At 46.0% G+C, this 19,935-nt stretch overlaps 2 protein-coding genes across 10 annotated transcripts in view; one reads left to right on the forward strand and one right to left on the reverse strand.

Annotated features, from left to right (window-relative positions):
- Positions 1 to 1,014: 1,014 nt before the first annotated feature.
- Positions 1,015 to 16,337, reverse strand: ANAPC15 (anaphase promoting complex subunit 15). Of its 5 annotated transcripts, none has more exons than XM_029588221.1 (5): positions 16,200 to 16,337; positions 6,757 to 6,887; positions 5,049 to 5,108; positions 3,607 to 3,744; positions 1,015 to 1,549 (listed from the first exon to the last, which is right to left on the reverse strand). In XM_029588221.1, the coding sequence occupies exons 2-5, from the start codon at positions 6,874 to 6,876 to the stop codon at positions 1,502 to 1,504; spliced, it is 366 nt and encodes a 121-aa protein (XP_029444081.1). In that variant the 5' UTR covers positions 6,877 to 6,887; positions 16,200 to 16,337; the 3' UTR covers positions 1,015 to 1,501. The 5 variants fall into 5 exon arrangements, with proteins under 5 accessions (XP_029444081.1, XP_029444077.1, XP_029444080.1 ...); XM_029588217.1 differs by having other exon boundaries at positions 3,586 to 3,744; XM_029588220.1 differs by lacking the exon at positions 16,200 to 16,337 and adding an exon at positions 16,175 to 16,186 and having other exon boundaries at positions 3,586 to 3,744.
- The window catches only part of CCM2 (CCM2 scaffold protein), a 278,566-nt gene continuing 274,839 nt past the window's right edge, over positions 16,209 to 19,935 (forward strand). For 2 of the 5 annotated variants that reach the window (XM_029588207.1, XM_029588208.1), the window contains exon 1: positions 16,209 to 16,482. In XM_029588207.1, the coding sequence (XP_029444067.1) occupies positions 16,231 to 16,482 (252 nt within the window). In that variant the 5' untranslated portion in view covers positions 16,209 to 16,230. Of the gene's footprint in view, positions 16,483 to 16,514; positions 16,731 to 18,341; positions 18,409 to 19,935 lie in introns of those variants that run through there. The other 3 variants (XM_029588209.1, XM_029588213.1, XM_029588211.1) reach the window with 3 other exon arrangements.

Here is a 19,935-nt window from a genome sequence, read left to right on the forward strand (position 1 = left end):
CACTAATAAAATGTTTTGAACATAAAATCAGAGCTATTAAAACACTCACTGTACAACCACATGTACACATTCTGAGATTTTAGAGGCTGATTAGACAAACATTAAGGGCCGGATTTTAAAAGGGTTACGCGCTTAAGTTAAGCGCGTAACCCTTAAAAAAAAAAACCCCTGCGCGCGCCAAACCTATTTTACATAGGCTCGGCGGCGCGCGCAAGCCCCAGGACACGTGTAAGTCCAGGGGCTTTCCTGGGGGGGGGGGGGAGGAGGGGGTGTTCCGGGGGGCGTGATGCGGCCGGCACGTCATCCGGGGGCGTGGCAGCGGCCTCCGGACCAGCCCCCGGCCCGGAACATGGCGCGCGCAAAGTTAAGCCTGCCTTGAGCAGGCGTAACTTGTTCAACAAAGGTAGGGGGTGGGGGGTGGGTTAGGTAGGGGAAGGCCGGAGGGAACAGGCAGCGTGCGCAGGGCTCGGCGCGCGCAAGGTGCACAAACGTGCACCCCCTTGTGTGCGCCGACCCTGGATTTTATAAGATACGCGCGTATCTTATAAAACCCAGCGTACTTTTGTTTGCACCTGGTGTGCGAACAAAAGTACGCGCGCGCGTAGATTTATAAAATCTACCCCTAAGTTTTCAAAAGGATCTTTCCCCATTCTAAGTCTGTGCAAAACTCTTGGAATTTGCAGCCAAAGAAGCAGTTACATTCAGCCTTCAGCTAACTGCAGAGGTCACCATTTCTGTCACCCCCCACTCCCTCTGTGACCTCAGCAAGTCACTTAAGCAATCTGCTCAATTCTAGATAAGTGAGCCCGAAGCCAGCCAGGGTCATCAGCTCAAACACAGTGAAGACTGAGTGACAGAAGTGAAAAACCAGCAAATTCTCTGAATCCTTAAAAAACCTTTGTACTCAAGGCCCTTAGTAACTGATTTATCATTTCCAAGCCAATTGACACTAGGCAGAATATGAATGGGGTCTGCTATTATCTCTGTGACTGAGACAACAAAAGAAGCATTTAAAATAGTTTAACAAAACTGAAAGCAGTAATATTTATTAAAACCATAACCTGCTGGGTACTGAGCATCAGAAATGTCAGACCACTGACCACTGTGTGGCATCTGAGGAAGCGGTGTCTTATTACTGCAGGGGTTAACGCAGATAGTTCTTGAGGACTTGTCCATCTTCCCAACTCTCTCCTTTACTGCTAGCTCTATGTTTATCCTCATCTCTTTATTTCATTAACAGTCTGCTCCGTGCAATGCATCCAAACCAGGTCAAACTGCTGTAAGACCATCTCCTAGGAGGTAAGGATTGGGGGTGGGAAGTGAGTGCCTTGGGTCATCTGATCATGAAGTCCTGCCAAGTCTCAAACACCAGGGTCTACAGCAGTACCCATTAGTAACGGTAGTCCTGGGCTCCAGCGAATCCCTCGTGCACTCTCTTTCTACAAGGCCTCAGAAATCCAGCCCGTCCAGCTCTGTCAAGCCGCATCATGAACAACCACATTTAGATCACCCACTGGTCCTGATCTTGCTCGGCTCCTTCCATGTCTGCCTGAAATAAGATAATATAGGGAAGGAAAATTAGTTTCCAATAGAAATCTTACCCCCATAAACCACTGTTTATCAAACATCAGGATCCTTCGAAGATGTGTTTTAGTCCCCAGTAATGAACCTGCTCAAACCATGATCAATTCTTACAGTGAGACTTTAAGACCTGCAAGCTCCTTGTATCAGGGTGCCTAGTTCTGAACGTTGAGGACAGCAAACAGATCCAGATTTCAGGATGACAAAATGCAAGGGCATGCAACCCTATTATATACTACATGCAAATGCTTCTCCTGAATGTTCCAACACTAATTCAGGACAGATGGTAAAAACCAGACTACCGTGTTACTCCGTTTAGAATGACTCACTCTGCTCTAGTGACACAATTGTAGGTTCTATCTTAGGAGTTACCATCCATGAAAGATCTAGTTATCACAGTAGATAATACATTGAAATAGTCAGTTCAGTGTACTGTGGCGGTCAAAAAAGCAAACAGAATGTTGGGAATTATTAGGAAGGGAATGGTGAATTAAACAGTGGATGTCATAATGCCTCTGTATTGCTCCATGGTGAGACCGCACCTTGAATACTGTGTACAATTCTTGTTGCCACATCTCAAAAATGATATAGTTGCACTGGAGAAAGCATAGAGAAGGATGACCAAAATAAGGGGCATGGAACAGCTCCCAGATGAGGAAAGATTAAAGAGGTTAGGGCTGTTCAGCTTGGAGAAGAGACGGCTGAGGGGGGATATGATAGAGGTCTACAAAATCATGAAAGGATTTGAATAGGTTAATGAAATCGATTATTTATTATCTGATTATTTAATCAGATAATAAAATGACTTTAGCAAGTAGCTCATTTAAAACAAATTGAAGAAAATTCTTTTCACTCAGCGCATAGTTAAGCTATGGAATTCATTGCCAGAAGATGTGATTATGGCAGTTAGTGTAACTGGGTTCAAAAAAGGTTTGGATAAGTTCCTAGAGGAAAAATCATAAACTGCTATTCATCAGTAAGGAATAGCTTGAGATCTATTTAAAGTCTGAGTACTTGCCAGGTTCTTATGGCCTGGATTGGCCACTGTTGGAAACAGGATGCTGGGCTTGATGGACCCTTGGTCTGACCCAGTATGGCAGCTTCTTATGTTCTTATTAAAAAAAAATAAAAATAATCTGCCAGGTTAGAGAAAGCTCCTGCCTGCAGCCCCTGCTCTCAAACATCCTATTTTTACTGTTAATGGCTTTCGTTTCTCCTCACCATAACACATCTAATTCTGCTGCAGGTGGAAAACAAGGGAAACCAGGCGTTATATTTATTGAGGTAAAGCTTTTATCCTATAAAACAATTTTAAACATGTAGCAGTACTAAAACAAGTGTTTGTTTTGTAACAGGCCATTTTGTGAACAGGCTTTACAACTAGCTTCATTTTTTCAGGACAGAGATCTGGTCCTGATATTATCCCCATGCCTGCCTGGACTTGCCATTCTTACTTGCAGAGGGTTGCCATAATTTTACCCCCCCAAGTATAAAGGATGCCACATAAATCAGCCTAGGGCTAGTTAGGTTTGTGATGAGACAGGTGAGATTAGTTGAACATTTGCCCACTGGGCAGATTTCCTGGCCATGTTTCATGGCCCAGAAGAGCAGAAGTGTCCAAAGGGTGAACTCCAGGGTTCAGCATGAAGTATTTCACAGAGGGAGGTGCACCAGTGTGCCCCTGCAGATTCTTAGATGATTTGGTAACATATTCTACGTTCACAGAGGGGGAATAAAGATGTCAAGACAGGCAGCATGTCCAGGCTGAAATGCAGTGTGGGCACATCAGTTCATTTTGGGCCAAGCAGAAGTGCTGCTCCAACCAGCAAGTTTGCTTGCTCTGCTAGATCAGTGTGACTGCACTAGTATGACAGATAGGTGTGGCTGCTCCAGTTTGGGCTTTGTACTTTTACTATGAATGTTGATTTTTTTTTTTTCTTTTTACATTTATATAGACAGTACAACAGGGAGCCAGCATAATCTTATACGAAGGGGTGGATTTACATTCACATGCCCTGCTTGCACCTCATTAATCTCCCCGTCGTCTGGAGAATCATTGTAATCATTCATCTCGTCCATGTCCTGCATGTCTTCATCATCCTCGGAGTCTTCCTCGCTGTCTTCATCGTCCTCGTCGTCCTCCTCCTCCTCTTCATCATAATGCTGACACAGGAAAAACAAACTTCACCAGCATTCACATGACAAGGGGAGGGGGGTGGGAGGGGTGGAGAGGTTTCAACATGCAAAGAGCCACAGGCATTAAGCATCCCCACCCTCCCAAAGAAATGTGGGAGAAACCGCTCAGTGCGTCTGGCGCCAGGAGCTCATGCGGCTCCTCACCAGCGCCGCCTTCGCGGACCTCATCGTGATGAAGTCAACCCACCCTATGCCTTCACCACCTTTTATTAACACGAGTCAGGATAGGACCGAATGCTGCATGCACAAGGGGAGCAGCTAGGAGCAGAAAGCTCCCAGCTCCAAGGCCTGCTGGAGTGCTTGGGTCCTGTTCGAGTTCTGACAGCGTCTGTCCTTTAGACAGTCAAGTGTATTACTGCCAGAAGACAGGGCTTGTGGCTCTAGGGTTTGTTGCTGTGCCTCTTAAGGTATTGTGCCAACTGATGGATTGGTCTAGTAGTTTGGGCTGTAGCTTGTAGTAAAATCAGCTGGGGTAGGCTCTAATTGGAGCTTCCATCTATCTATCTATCAAAGTGGTCCTAAGTGATGAACTTTCATTAGCTCACACTATGCTGATCATCCCTTAGGCATTAATGAATTTGCTCTCTCAGAGGGGAAGAGCATGGCTGACAGCTGGTTCTGAGCAGAGATGCACTCCCAAGGAACTGCTAGGGTGGCACCAACAAGCCAACTTGCCCATGTTGTGCCTCTAGTCCTCCCTCTGTTGATTATATATTTTTTTGTGTGTGTGCAGAAACATTGATACAATTATAGTGATTGGAACAAAAGGTATGCGCCTTTTCTATGGCCACACTCTGCTTTCCAGAACTCTTCCCCCCCCCCCCCCGAGCTCTTCTCATTCACACCCGTCACGGCTCCTGTAATTATCAGAACCAGCACCCTGGCGAAACAGGGGCTTTCAAAATATCCAATAATTACTTCTCCTTCAAAATGAAATAAAACTCAGCAAGAAAACGGAACTCAAAGTCTCTCTCTCTCTCTCTCCCCTAGCCCCGGGTTCCTATTTTCCTGTGAAATAAAGACACGGGAGTCAGCCAAAGCATTAAAATGGGCTGAAGAGTTATTTTCCCAAGCTCCAAATGGCTGGCTCTGCTTCTCGACTTGTTGCCATCTGCACGGTGTGATGCAGGGAGCTCTCCCCTTTCCCTCACTGATGTAGGGAGCATCCCTCACGCCCAGTGACATAGGGGACATTCCCAACTCCACTGGTCAAAAGCATTATGGGGGATCTACGCTCTGTGGAGGAAATCCGATAGATTGTGATCGCTTACCTCAGAAGCAGGTTTCCCAATTGGAACCAAATTGCTGTCCTTTTCCGCTATACTTTGAAGCTTTAAATAAAAACAAAGGACAAACCATGAAAACCCACTGCTTAACAAAAAACTCCAAACAAAAACCAAAAAAAGAAACCAACCCACACACCACAGCGAGATGAGTTTCCATTAGCAAATATAAAGTGGCAACAGATTTTCTGGACAGTGCCCTGTAACACAATCATAGCCAGAAATAGTGAAGAATTTAGGGAATGAATAGAAGAGATCAATGCAGCAGATTCACTTCACTGCTCTGCTGGAAGGGGTGGGTGCCTCTTACCTGATTAGACTGGCACAGTTGGTTTATGGAAAAAAAAAACCCCCAGATCCTACAGCCTGAAGCCAATTAACACTGCTATTGAGACAAATGATTTTGGTTAAACATTTGCCCACTGGCACAGTCGGAGCTAGTTGTGGATCTGTATAATTACCAGAAAATTTTTTTTTTTTGGGGGGGTGTGTGTTTCCAGGGTACTGCAAATGGTTTTAGCTGTAATTTGAGGGCAGAACCTGGACATCATCACTCCGGCTCTGAGCTAAGGTGCTGCTGTATAGTAGGTGGATAGGAAAGCTTAAGCAAGTTAATTATCCATGATCTCTTGGCCAACGATCAAGCATATTCCAGTACACTTTTCACTAACTGAGGGATCGCAAAGCATAATGAGGATCATCAGACATTTGCAGAGTGTAAAATATAAGTGAGTCTGCTAAAAGAATAGAATCATATTATTGCAGAAATGTTTCTTTATCGGGTCACCCTCGCTTGGTGCACTCACCAAAATGAGGGGTATATTTACCGAACTCACCACACATTATTGGCAATTGCAAACAATGGCGCCTGCAATAAGCAACGCACAATGCGGTTTGATCAATATGCCCCTCTTTTTTTTTTTTTTTTTTTAAAACACAGCCCCAACAATCACTGGCAGCAAACACCTGGCCAATTTGAATCCCTTTTCCCTCCCACAGGATGTATAAGGAAGAAGTATAGCAGAGTTAAACAGAAGTGTGTACAAAAATATTATTACTATTGTTATCCAGCTAAACTTTGATATCTCCAGGACTTAACTTTCTGGAAGTGAGTAATGGGGAATTGATTTTCCTATTGGGACTTGGCCACTTTTGGAGACAGGATGCTGGGCTTGATGGACCACTGCTCTGACCCAGCATCATAACAACTTCATTCACCTTAGCAGGCTGGCGAAAATCAACTGAGCACAGTGAGCATGCACAACCTGAAAGACCAAGGATAAACACAATACTCTGCACTCTGTAGTCCAAAGTGATTTCTTTTCACAGGCTGCCACACTTCAGTAATACAGAGTATGGCCACTACATCTCTAGCTTTCAGTTTGTATTGTTTTTGAAGACTGGCCAGGATAGGCCAACCTGACTGACGGCTGTCAGTCAGTCTGGTTTTTGGGAGATCAATAATGAATATTCTGCAGCTTTATCTGCATTCACCCTTTAGGTTTGTTTTGCAAATTTTGATTCCCCCTGAAAACCAGGTCTGTCTGCAGCTTTTGTAGGCCCACGTTGCCTGCCCCTATTGACCATGTACCGGCTTTCCAGCGTGGACAAACAACAATGGTGCTGGCCCTGAACAGAAGACAACAAATGGATGCGCAGACCAAGAATCTGCTCTTTGCAATAAGCCAACAGTTACCCAGGCTTGATGCTGCTGCTCCTGCTGCTGGAGCTCATTCTCATCCACACATGGCCGGTCCAGGTTAAACCACAGGGACTCAGTCACTTGGGGGAACAGAGAAGGAAACAACGTAGACATTCTCTTGTTGCCTGGTGGAGGAGAAAAAGATTCTGTAAGAACACCTGCAGATTGCAAAACTACTGAACAGAGCAGCACGCTAAGAGCTACTGATGAACATTCATTCAAACACTCTTAAGTGTCTTGTATTGCTAGTCACCCTTCAAAGTCCCCCTAGCTAGTCAGGTTTTCAGGATATTCATAATGAATCTGGAGGAGAAATTTGAATGTACTGCCTCCACTGTATGCAAATCTATCTCATGAATATTCATTATGGCCATCCTTACAACCTGACTGGCTAGGTATGTCCTGAGGACTGGGTTGAGAACCACTGGGCTAGCAGATGAGACAGAAGCATCACGAAAGATGCTTTTCAAATCTGTAGTCAAAAAAGCTTTGTTAATGGAGGAGATATCTAGTCCCTTCCACACGGTTACAGAAGTTTAAAAAATAAATTCCCATACTAAGATTTTAAAACTTCCAGCACGTATTTGGACCTTCATCAGAAGAGGAGACACCTTTAGGGAAACCTGTGCAGTTAGGTAGGCCCACTTAAGCTCAGAGTAAAAGCTGGAACAGCTTCAATTGCTGTGTGTGCACACAACAGGGATCTTGAGAGAGTTCCCTGCTCTCTTCCAGCCTTATTCCTGGTCTCTGAAGGCTCAGTCAAAGGAGCAAAAAGACTGAAAACTGAACCTGCTCCCTAGCAGAGGTACCTTGTGTCTCTCTACTACTGTTGAACAGCCAGAAAACGCTGCTCCTAGTTCTCTCTACAGTAAAATTATTTGCTTACGTTCTCCATTTACAACACATGAAATCCAAATTCAACTTTTGATGCTGGAGAAGGAAATAAAATAGCAGCTCCGTTTTTGAAGCTTTATGGATGTCTACAGCGACACTGGGCATTTCTTGGGTGAAGGCATGTTGACAGATCAGGGCCATGTTAATCCATCAGCACGGTGCACAAACACCTTGCCATCTGGAGAGGATGGGCCAGAGCTCCTTAGAAGAAACCCAGGACTATTGGCAACTGGATCCATGGAACCCTCCCCCAGATTTTCAGCATCACAATTTGTTCTTCCCCCTCCTCCAATGCGTAATCATTTCATGCTGGAGTGATGACGCCAACCCTAGGCCTACAGGACTCAAACTGGCAAGGGCAAATCCGATTTAAAAACTGAACATTAATGCTTCATTTCTCTATTTCACTTAAGAGGACCAACTCATTGCTAAATATTAATGCAATGCAAAGAAGTTCAAACACTAAATAAAAGAAAAAAAGAAAAAAAAAAGTTTCACCTCTCTAATAATATAATTCCAAACAGCAAAAGTGCCACTTGGTGGATCATCAGCTAGGAAAACAGCACATTTCCCCCTACAAACACTGGTTCAAGGCCAATCAGCAGCATATCCTTTACAAGAAATTATTCAAGTTAATCTCATGAGCCCCAGATTAAGGATTTCTGCCTGCGCTTTTAGAATAACATTTCCATTCCAGACATATTTACCCTTAGGCAAATTTTTCATAAGAAACTATTCTCCAACACCACAAGAGAGAAAAAACAAAACAAAACAAAAATACCCTATTGGTAGTGGAAAAGAGGCAACGCTGTACACAAAGGGTTAAAACCGGGAATGGATTTGAGTATCTCACTACTACTACTACTACAACTGATGCAGCCCACCAGGCCCCCAAGTCTGGAAAAACACCAGCGGCTGGGTGTGGCTTTATCTCAATGTCCCTCTGATAAAACAAATGGCAAGCCACAGCAAAGAGCGACCCACCCAATGCAAAAGCCAGCACTGCACTTTTAGCAGAAAAAGGGCTTGGGGGGGGAAAAGAAAAGGTTTCTCTCTAAACCGACAGGCTCACAAGAAAGTGGTACCTTTTATATACTAAACAGTATGATGAGAGTGGGAGCAGTCAGCCTGCAGCAGCTTAAAACATCCCTGCGTCGTCACAAAATTTAAAAATTGTTGAAACAACTCCAGCATTTAAACAGCCATGTTAGCAAGAGAATCTCAAAAGAGTTCAAATTTCACAGACCTGACTGGTCGATATTGGCTATGAAATCGCCTTTTGTCCTCGTACGGACTCTGCACGGAAGCAGAGGATCCCAGTTTTGGGAGGTTGTTTGTGATCCTGTTCTCAGCTTGGCGGCTTGCAGGGTTAACGGTTCAAAAATGGAACAGAAATCCAAGAGCAAGCAGGATCGTGTTTAGTTCTTAGATGGCAAGGAATATTGCAGCGTGTACTTAAATACCGTCCCCCTTCTACAGGGTGCCTGGAGGGGCGGTGTGGGGGAGGATTAGCTTTCTTTTAAAAAGATTCCAAAGACAGTAAAATCTCCATTTCATATAGGCACGGAGATGAAAGCATGTCTTCATCCAAGGCACGTTTACGATGTGCCATTTGTTGCCAGAGGAAGTGGTCAAGGTTAGTAGGGTAGCCAAGTTAGAAGAGGAGGTTCGGACATGATGCTGGAGGACTGGTCCATCGCCTATTAGCCAGATTTACTTGAAAGCCTCCACCTCATAATTCTGGGAATGAGCAACAGGGAATGGACTTTCCTAGTAGGATCTGCTGGGTTCTTCCAATGGCCCAGATTGACCACTGTCAGAAAGAGGAAGCCAGGCTTGGTGGACCAGTAGTCTGACCTGGGATGGCATCTCTTGTGTTATGTGCCAAGATGCAGGGGGGAGGGGGGGGGAAAGCGAGGAGGCCCTGGGTATTGGATTAAAACAGGTCTCATAAGAGCCAAGGAGGAAGAGAAGGCCTGGAACGTCCTCCCAGCAAAGATGCTGGCACTGTAACAGAATTTAAATATGCTTGGGACACAGAGGGCTGTGGTAGGAACCGGGCTGAAAGACTGGATAAAAGATATGAGGTAGAGAGAAGCTGGTGTTGGTTTATTTGTGGGAATATTAAGATCATACTATGTATTAAATGTATTGTAAACCTGCATGGAGCCTGTAGGAGATGGGTGGTATATAAATTTGAATGAATAAATAAAAAGTAATCTATATGGTTCCCTACCTAAAATGGTAGAGAACCAGACAAGACAAGTGGACAGACTATATAGGCCAACTGATCCTTATCCAAGGTTACTATGAACCTGCAAATTATACAGGGGGCAATAAATCAAACTTTTTACCCACAGGGTTTGCATCAATAATCAAAGCAAAACTACACAGGTAATTTCAGTTTGATCATTGACCTTGCATTTGTTTTTCTGCAGGTACTTTTTTCAGCCAAAATAACAAATGCAATTTTGAGAACTAAAATAAATTAAAAAAGGCACATCTTGTAGCATCTCTCCATCTAACCCCATCTATGGTTATACCTCCAGACTATGGGGCTGATGTAATAAGATGTGCTCGGCAGAGCATACAACTTGTGCACAGTCATGTGCACATTTTTGGTGCTCAAACTTTATTGCCAACTAGCGGTACCCGGCCACGCGTTGCAGTGGCAGAGTCAGGTTCTTTACCCTCCCTCCACCTTCCCCTTGCTCATTTACCTCAGTCACTCATCCTCCTCCCCCTTGGTCACTCACCCCCCCCTTCCCTCCCCTGTCCCCACTCCAACTCTCTCCCCTCACCTCTCCCCTCATTCTCCCTCCCCTGACACTCACCTCCCCCCTCACTGTCACCTCCCCCTGCCTACTGCCTACCCTTCAGATCAGAAAACCTTTGTCTTTCTATTTCTGTGGGAAACCCCCACCCCCCAAAAAAAACCAAAACAAACAACCCCAATCCCAACCCTTTAAATCAAATAATAACCCCCCACCCTCCTGCCCCCTCCCAAGACCTGGGAAATTAAAATTGTTGGTGCTACATGTGATCTGTCCCTGGGCATCTGTGAGCGTTATGTAGACAAATAGGGAAGTGCCTAACCAAATTTGCACTTCCAAATTTGTTTTGTGGTCTGAAGAGGGCTATTTTGGTGCGTTCCCGAGATTGTGCAAGTTTAGGGGTAGATTTTTAAAAAAATGCGCGTTCGCGTACTTTTGTTGGCGCACCAGTCACAAACAAAAGTACGCAGGATTTTAGAAGATACGCGCGTAGCCGCGCGTATCTTCTAAAATCCAGGATCGGCGTGCGCAAGGCTGCCGATTTTGGGCAGCCGGTACGCGCCGAGCCGCGGAGCGGCCTCGGAGGGAACTCTCTTTCGCCCTCCCCTCACCTCACCTTCCCCTCCCTAACCCACCCCCCCGGCCCTATCTAAACCCCCCCCCCCCTTACCTTTGTTCACGGATTTACGCCTCCCGGAGGGAGAAGTAAATCCACGCGCGCCAGCGGGGCTGCTGGCGCACCGAGACGCAACCCGGGGGCGGTTCTGGAGGGCGTGGCCACGCCCCTGGACCACCCCGGGCTGAAACCACGCCCCCAGGCCCGCCCCCGAAACACCGCATCGATCGGCCCCACCCCCGACACGCCCCCGACAAAAAACCCCGGGACTTACGCGAGTCCTGGGGCTCTGCGTGCGCCGGCAGGCCTATGGAAAATAGGCGCGCAAGGCCCTGCTCGCGTAAATCCGGGCGGATTTACGCGAGCAGGGCTTTTAAAATCCGCCCCTTAGTGTATGTATTTGTGTGTGAACCTCCCCCTTCCCCCAAAAAACAACCCTATGAGAAAAGTTCTCTTCAACTAACCACCCCACACTCTCCTGCCCCCCCTCCCCCAGCCCCGTGAAAAACAGTAGCCCACCCCCCTGCCCCCCCCAGAGTTGCTGAATGAATGAAACCTGCCCCCCCTCATGACCCCTCCCCAAGATGTTCACAATAAATTCATTATCACCCCCCACCCTCCGAGACCTGATAAAAATGTCAGTCGGTGGAGCGGGCGTTCAGGAGCGGTCCGGGAGCAATGTATTGGCGTTGGTCCGTCGGCTGCGAGCACTGAAACAGGTTCCGACGGCCCTTTGCCCTTACTATGTCAGTGGGGTGGAGCAATGGCAGCGGTAGGTCCTCTGACATACAGGTCGATACAGTAACGTGCGGTTGAAGATTTCCCGTCTGTAACGTGCTGGGAGCACACAATACAGACGAGTAAGGCGATCCAGCAATACAGTCTCCAGTTTCACGCGTCCGTAGCGCTTCTTAAAATAGACACATAACCCTTTCCGCACGCAGCATGTATATGATGTGTAAATGAACGAAATAGCTGTATAATGAAGGAATTAGCTATTCCCCTCCGATACTGTAACGGGCGCTGATATTATCTCCTTAGTAACCCGCTGTTTTGCCGCGGCCTTAACGTGTTAGTTTACCGCCTCCCCCTAGTAGGTGTTAGGACTGTGAGTCTTGTAACAAATCCATCGACACCGCTTAAGATACTCAAACACAATAAAAAACAATTAAAAAAAAAGCGATACAGAGATGATCGAGAAAATGTAATGATGTGGGACACATAAAACCTGTCAGAAAAAAAAAAAAAATTTTAAATACCTGTCACTTTCCGAATCGTGCGGTCATCCAGGCAGCGGCGGGAGCCAGAGGGCCGCGTGGGTCCAGGCGGCCGGCGGCGGGAGCCGGGTGTTCGATCGAGGCCGCGGGCGGGTGGGCGCCTGTTCATCCAGGCGGCGTGGGCGGGTGGGCGTGCGTTGGTTTCAGGCGGGCGGCGGCAGCGGCGGCGGGATCCGGGGGGAGGGTGGGCGCGTGTTCAATCTAGGCCGCGGGCCGGGTCGCACAGGCGCGCATTATCCAGGCGGAGGAGCCGGCGGCGAAAGCGGCCTCTGGCAGCCCCCACCGGCAGTGAATGAATGCGCGCCTGTGCGACCGTGCGATTCGCCCCCGCCCCCGCCGCCTGGATGAACAGGCGCCCACCCGCCCGCGGCCTCGATCGAACACCCGGCTCCCGCCGCCGGCTGCCTGGACCCACACGGCCCTCCGGCTCCTGCCGCTGCTTGGATGACCGCACGATTCGGAAAGTGACAGGTATTTAAACATTTTTATTTTTTTTTATAACACTCAGGTTTTTACATATTTTTGGTTTTTTTGTTTTTTACACTTCCTGGTGCCTGTCATTTCAAATGACATTTGAAATGACAGGTACCAGCGCACCCAGGTTACTGTATAGGCGCTGTATTAAGCGCCTATACAGTAAAATGGGTTGCGCGGGCCTAACCCTTCCCTAACGCTTCACAGCCGCGGCATGCATTTGCAAGCAATTAGAAGAGAGTATCAGGTGCTAGGTCAAGAGAACTGTGCGTGCGGGGAGGAAGGGTGCGCCTGGCAATGCCGCACTCTTTCTGCTGCAGTTTTAGAGTATCGATCTGATAGTAAGGGCAAAGGTCCACCGGCTGCCAGTCCTGAAAATGGCGCCGAGGGGCCCTCGCCCTTACTATGTCACATGGGCTACTGCTGCCATTGGTGTCCCCGAGTGGCATAGTAAGGGAAAGGGCCGTCGGCGCCATGTTGATTGCTGGCAGCCGACAGCCGTAGTGCAGATGTGTCCCGGACCGGTCCTGGCCCCCCGCTGGAGCCTCCCAGACTTCTGTCAGGTTTTGTGAGTGTTGTGAGGGCCTGGGAAGTAAATAAATTTGGCATGTGTGTGGGGGGTGTGAGGAGGGTGGTTTTGTGTGTGTTGGGAGGCTGTGGGAAGTAAATCAATTTGGCATGTGTGAGGGGGGTGGTGGATGTATTTTATCTGTAAAGGAAATAGTTATCTTCCGGTGAAAAAATTGCACGAATGTGTTAAAATGGAAGTGAAACATGGACCTGGACTGGCGAAATGATTAGTGTGGCGTGTGTTAGTGTAAGGTGTAACAGATGGCGCTTACGTCCAGCAGATGTCGCTGTTTTCTGGAAAAATTTTTTAGAATCTATTTTACCTGTCACAGGTGTGACATATCTGTAATGTAAGTACAGAAGAACCTTCCTGTATGCGAAATGAAGGTTCTGTCCAAATTTGAAAGCAATCTGTTCAGTGGTTTCTGAGATTAGTGATTTTGTCCAAACTATTTAACATTTTTATTTATATAGATGCAGCAAAGAATTCCACACATAATGTGCATACAGCTTAGCACCCTCCCATGCATATCCCTTGTTAATGATGGCATTCACTGGTTTTCTGGCAAGTTGACTCCTGTGCAGAGGTAGAGTAGGATTCTAGGACTAATATTAGATTATGGGCAGAAGCTAGAAGATCCGGTGCTGGGAGCTATTGAGAAATTATTACTTACCTGATAATTTCCTTTTCTTTAGACCAGACAGATGACTTCAGCTTCCCGCCCTTGGCTGCAGAATGATTGTACTATGGTCCTCTTTGGTGGCTATGTGTTCCAGGAGTTACTGGTAAGTGTTAGTCCAGCCCCTAGACTAGTGTTTATACATTCTTTGTCTAAGCCCAGTGTTTCCTGTTGGCTGAGTATTGAAATGCTTATCTGTTATTAATCAAGTTTTTTCTAGTCTGTTTACAGTTGGCTTTTGAAGAGAATACTGGCAGGCTGATGTCACTGCAGGGGTAGATACACTGTGATGTCAGCTTTGCTCCATCTCCATCTGCTGGTAGAGGTGCATAACTGGTTCTGAATTCATCTGTCTGGATGCTAAGAAAAGTCAGGATTTTCTGTGCAAAAAAATATGAGTTACACAGTGAAAACATTGTGCATATAAATCATTTTATGCACAAAGAACAGCACACACACTAAGTATGTTTCCTGCACATAAGGAAGGCAACTTTTTCCCTGCAGCACTACAAGCGGAGGCCAGATCTTGATCTATTCCCAGACAGGGGGCTCAGCCAACAGCTGAGAGCTGGCATTGATCCTGCCATAGACCACAGGGAAAGCCTTCCAAAGTTTTAGCTAATGCAACCCCACTTTGGCACCTGAAAATGCACGTGACCTGAGAGGACAACCAAAACAAATTAGCAAGGGTGCAGATACCCTCTAACAATCACACTCTTGCTCCACAGTTCAGCCGATTCCCTCTCTCAACCTTCACCCTTCTCCAGCTCGTTAAACTCTTATAGCCCTTTTTGCATCCCACACCACTGATCCTCTCTCATCCTCAAGCTCTTCTTATAACCCTCAACTGAGCCTTTGTCATTCCCTCTCTCTTACCCCATCCCTTCTCTCAAATATCCCCTGCTGGTCCCCAGCCTGACTGTAATCTGCTATAAGCGGCAAAAGCATTAGCAATGAAAGCCAGCTCACAGGCCCTGCTGTAGCCTCAGCCTCTCATTGCACAATGCTTCATGCTAACACAGAAACTCGTGCAGGGGCAGTGCCAGAACAGGGCCTGTGAGTGCTGGCTCACAGACTCCCACTACCAATGCTGCTGATACCTGAAAAGAAACATGTGGCCCCAGCTGAAGGTTTCAGTGATCCCATTTGGGTTCCCGACCCATAGTTTAGGACTTGGGTGGCTGGTGAATCTTTCCACCCAGAGCAGGGGAAGCAATATAAAAATAACCACCCTGCACACTTCTCCCGCATTCATGTCCTCCACTTTCCCCAGCTCACAAATCATCTTTCTACACTCAGAAAAAATGGATTTGGGAGCCAGGAGGAGGAGTGATGAGTGCAGATGTTATTTTTATTTGGGAGAAGCGTGGCAACAAATGAAAAGCTTGTGCGCACATAAACTCCTTCGCCCTTGAGAGTAAAAAGGCTACGTGCATACTTTAACTGAACTCTTTAAAATCCTGATGTCCTGGCATTCCATTTGCTTATTACACCAGGAATTTATTTATTAGCATGGAGGTTAAAAAAATATAACAGAACCCCGTGTTACATCGGGCTCTATTTGGCTAAGTACGTTATTTTACCTGTATGGGTGGCTATTTGAAAGAATCTAGAAAGATTGGACTATTGCTCTCACTTCGGATTGCAGAATCTAATTTATGTTTAGCAACTATGCTGGACATCTTTAAAAAAAAAAAAAAAAGTGTAAGAATGAGATCTAAATTCAAATACTACATATTTTTTGTTGGTCCCTTTAAGAGTGTCACAACCCACAGAAATGGAAACGAGTTCAACTTATGCCGAGCCTCACGCCCCTGCATAAACAAAACAGAGCAAGAACAAGCTGCCTCAGAGGATAGGGACTGTCTCCGTACAGCGTTACGTCTTTCTAGGAGCTATCCGATTTAAACAACCGCTCTGACTAATGCAGGACGCAATCCCGGAGTAGGAGGGAGGCCATAAGCGAACACAACATTACCGGCATTTCCCTCTCACCGCATGCGCTAAATTCAGCCCATTTTTCTGCATCCTACCACTTTATAATCGCCTGCCCAATTACGAAACCTAACGCCCTCCACCCCCCCCCCCCCCCCCCAATAATCTTGCACGCAAAACCGCTTCCCGCACCGAGCAACCTGACACACTCACTCACCGGCCTCCACTGACAGCAGCCAGCTAGAAAGATGGCCGCCGAACAACTTCGTTTCCTCGTTGTGCGCATGCGTGGCGGACGGGACAACTTCCACCCTGCTGTCTCCTCTCTATGGCCCCCGTGGACCGCTGACGTCAGTCCTCCGGCTCCGTCCCTCGCGCCGCGCCTGGCCGGGGGAGCAGGTACCGCCCTAAAATGGCGGGAGTGCGGAGCGGCGGTGTTTGGCCGCTTGAGCTGTCGCGGTGCGGGCTCTAGGGGGCGCGCGCGCGCGGGTGAGGCAAAGGTGAGGAGGGGGGCTGGCGGGGTGGGTCTCTCCCTTCGCCCTCTTCCTCGTTATAGTGCGCTTCGGCCGCTCTCGGGAGGGGTCCTGTGTAAAGAAAACTCCCGACTCCCTCTCTCCCCCCCCCCCCTCTCCTCGCCTTGGCCGCAGTGATGTCCCTGGGGCCCGCGGCGGCGGTGGTGGCGGTAGCGGCAGCAGCAGCAGCTCTCGCTGGGTGAGACATGGAAGATGAGGCGAAGAAAGGTAAAAAGGTGAGTGAGCGAGCTGGGGGCTCCCCTTCACCTGTAGAGGGGGAGGTGCTGTGTACAAGCCTGGCAGAGAGAAGAGAGTTTGCAGGAGCTAACGGCCCACAGAGAGAGAGAGAGAGAGAGAGAGTGAAGAAAAAGTTATGCTTCCAAACTTCATCAGTGCCTCTGCGGATGAGGCGGCTGTACTTGGTGCTCGGTATAATGCAGGCAACTCTTCTTATTTTGTCTTGGTTGCAATGGAGCCCGGGGTTTGGTTACACTTTCTTCTCTGTCCCAGGTGGGAGCTCTGTGCCGTAATCGGTGCAATAGTGTAAAGGGGCTGTCGCTGAACACAATTCAGTGGCAGAGTTTCTTGTACCTCAGATTATAGCCTTAAGGCCCATCGGTATATAAAAATTCAAAATAAATACATAAATCAATCTACTCTGCCAAATTTATTTCATTTCTCGGGCTTTCCCCTTGCTTGGGTAGGGAGTACTTTTTTCTTTTTTTCAGTGATGAACCTTACCTTCTGGTACGTTAGGAAGACCGGTAAGGTGTGCTGGAGCTTAACCATGTGTTCGGATCTTCAGGAAGGGAAATTTTGCTGAAGGAATCGCCTATGTTATCAGTATATTTCTCAGGTGCTGAAAATGGTGCAGAGTGCAGGGGAAGGAGAGATGGCAGCCTCGGTTTGCAAGGGAGTGCTTTTGTGCCTGGGGATTTGCTTTCATGGAGCTGGGTTTGTTTATTTAAAGTAGTTTGTCTGCAGCGTTAGTGTACTTGAATGCACAGAAATACAGGTTAACAAATAACAATTAAGGTGATACCTTTTTATTGGACTAAGTGTGGCAAATGAATAATCCTCCAACAGATATACTGTACTGTTATGTTTTATTTGATTATATATAGATATTTTATTATGTATGTTATGCTTTGTTAACTGCTATGGTGTAGTGGTATAGAAAAAAAAACTTTTTAAATAAAAAAAAAAAATAAAAAAATTCAAAGTACATTTCTTGACTAGCTTTTTGTGCCCTTCAGATCAGAATTAAAATGAGTAAAAGACGACTTACCAAGAGACACAAAATAGTGTGGATGTAATAAGTAAATTATAAAAACATTATTACAGTGATAGTGAAAGGATGGTGGAGGTTTGATAGGTGATCCAAAGGAGACTGACAAATGACAATATAATATTATGGTTCTGTAATGTTCTAGGAAACCTAGGTCTTTGAGTCCTTTTTTGTCGGTTCCAAAATTGTCTGATTATTTTTCTTGGATTGTTACATTTTTCTTTGATCATTCTGATTATAAGATCAAAGATGCACTAATTCTGAAAAGTGTTCCCCTATAGAGGTGCAGTTCTGGTCTTCCCTGTGATTAATTTTGTGTTCGGTGTGAATTGATTTTTGTCTTTAACGGCTGGTCCATCTCGCCAGTGTCAGATGCTCCACATTTCCATAATACAGAAAAAACCTCCACCTCCAACACAATGGATTACAAATTTTAAAAAAGAAAACTTTTTTTTTTTCCTCCCCACCAGATGGACAAAACAGTAAACCTAGACAGCAGCTTAGGAAGTTTCAGCTTTCCAGCAAATAGAATAAATTCTGTATAACCTTTCTCCACTAGAAAGAGCTGCCATAAAGAGAGAACCTACAAAACAACCAAAACAGGCCACTGGACACAGGAGGCTCTGGTAAATATGGACATACACAAATACATAGAGGTGTACAGACAGCTTTCAAACAATATGCGCTACAGTCAACTGATTGAGGTACCTGCACGGGAATACACTAAACTGAAAAGTCTTATCACATTTCCAAAACAAGTACAGTCTCAACTGAAAAACCTATTACCAACCTGTCTGCCACCTTCTACATGCCACACAATCCACAAACCTGAGAACCTTGGTAAACCAGTCATATCTGGTACTGGCACATTCACAGAAGAAATATTTGGTCTCTAGAGGGGGGATTCTCCAACCCTTGGTGCACAACATAAAACTACTTACAAGATACCACAGACTTTCTGAAACCATTAAACAGCTATAACCTAACACTCTCCTAGTGACTCTGAGTGAATAACTATACAGCCATGTTCCCCATGCAGATGGCATAGCTGTAATGTGACACGTTTCTAAGTGCATCTACCCTGGACCACCAATACACACAAACTTATTACAAAATTAAACCCTTTAGCTTTGATATCTATCTACAAATTAATGGGCAATAGGATGGTAGAACTGGAAGAGATGTTTAATAAACATCAGACTAGACCCTTAAGATTAGCAGTATATTAATCACAATTTTATGATCTGGACAGAAGAAGTCTCAAACAATATTAAGGTTTCTCTTATGCAATCCATCCTTCAGTCAGATTCAGAATGGACTATTCCACAAATAAGAATAAATGTTTTGGATACCACAGTTTTATCAATAAAGGAAACAGACTGGATGCAGTTACCTTCACAATTCCAAATTCCACTCTTCACATACAAGAAAATCTGTTATACACAGTATCACCGTATATGCTGTATGCCAAGGGAGAGAGACACCTCCAAAGTCCTGACTGAATTCTTTAAACAGAAGGGCTAAAATACACAGAACAAATTACTGGAAAACCATAGAGCAAGTACCCCTTGTTACCACCCAGAGCTGGAAAAACAAAAAAAAAAAAATCGTAAGACCTACTGCCACTACTCCAAGGAGGATGAAGCACTGAAAAAAAATTCTCTGCTCCCCAGGAATTGGCTGTGGTGAGATGGGCCAGACATTTAAAGGCAAGAATCAATTTAGACTGACACAAGATCAAATACCAGTGTCAGGGAAACCTTTTTGAAACCAGAACACTGTGACAATGACCTTACGATCAAGATAATAAAAATTTGAAACAAGTCTCTTGAAGTTAAAATGATCGGACACTTTGGAACCTATGTTTCCTAACACATTTATTTATATTCTGCATTTCTTAGCAGATTACATTCAGGTACTTTAGGTATTTCCCTGAGGCAATGGAGAGTGTAGTGACTTGCCCCCAGGTCACAAGGAGTGAGTGGCAGTGGGATTTGAACCCTGGTTGGCAGTCTGCTACTCAACTTTATTATGGAACCATAAAATTTATATTGCCTGTCTCCTTCAGATCACAAATCATGTCTTTCCCTTCACCCTGTTATTGTAATGCCTTTTATGATTCACTTAGTACACCCACACTACCTTTTATGATT

Source organism: Rhinatrema bivittatum, chromosome 2, assembly GCF_901001135.1.
Source record: "Rhinatrema bivittatum chromosome 2, aRhiBiv1.1, whole genome shotgun sequence".
Taxonomy (NCBI): Eukaryota; Metazoa; Chordata; class Amphibia; order Gymnophiona; family Rhinatrematidae; genus Rhinatrema; species Rhinatrema bivittatum.

Bases quoted from the DNA above. Each gene is read 5' to 3' on its own strand.
- ANAPC15 (XM_029588217.1), bottom strand. From the start codon at position 6,876: ATGTCTACGTTGTTTCCTTCTCTGTTCCCCCAAGTGACTGAGTCCCTG. The intron at 5,109-6,756 runs GTAACTGTTGGC...TTTTATTTAAAG, and splicing joins AGCAGCAGCATCAAGCCTGG to CTTCAAAGTATAGCGGAAAA. The intron at 3,745-5,048 runs GTAAGCGATCAC...TTCCTGTGTCAG, and splicing joins TTGGGAAACCTGCTTCTGAG to CATTATGATGAAGAGGAGGA.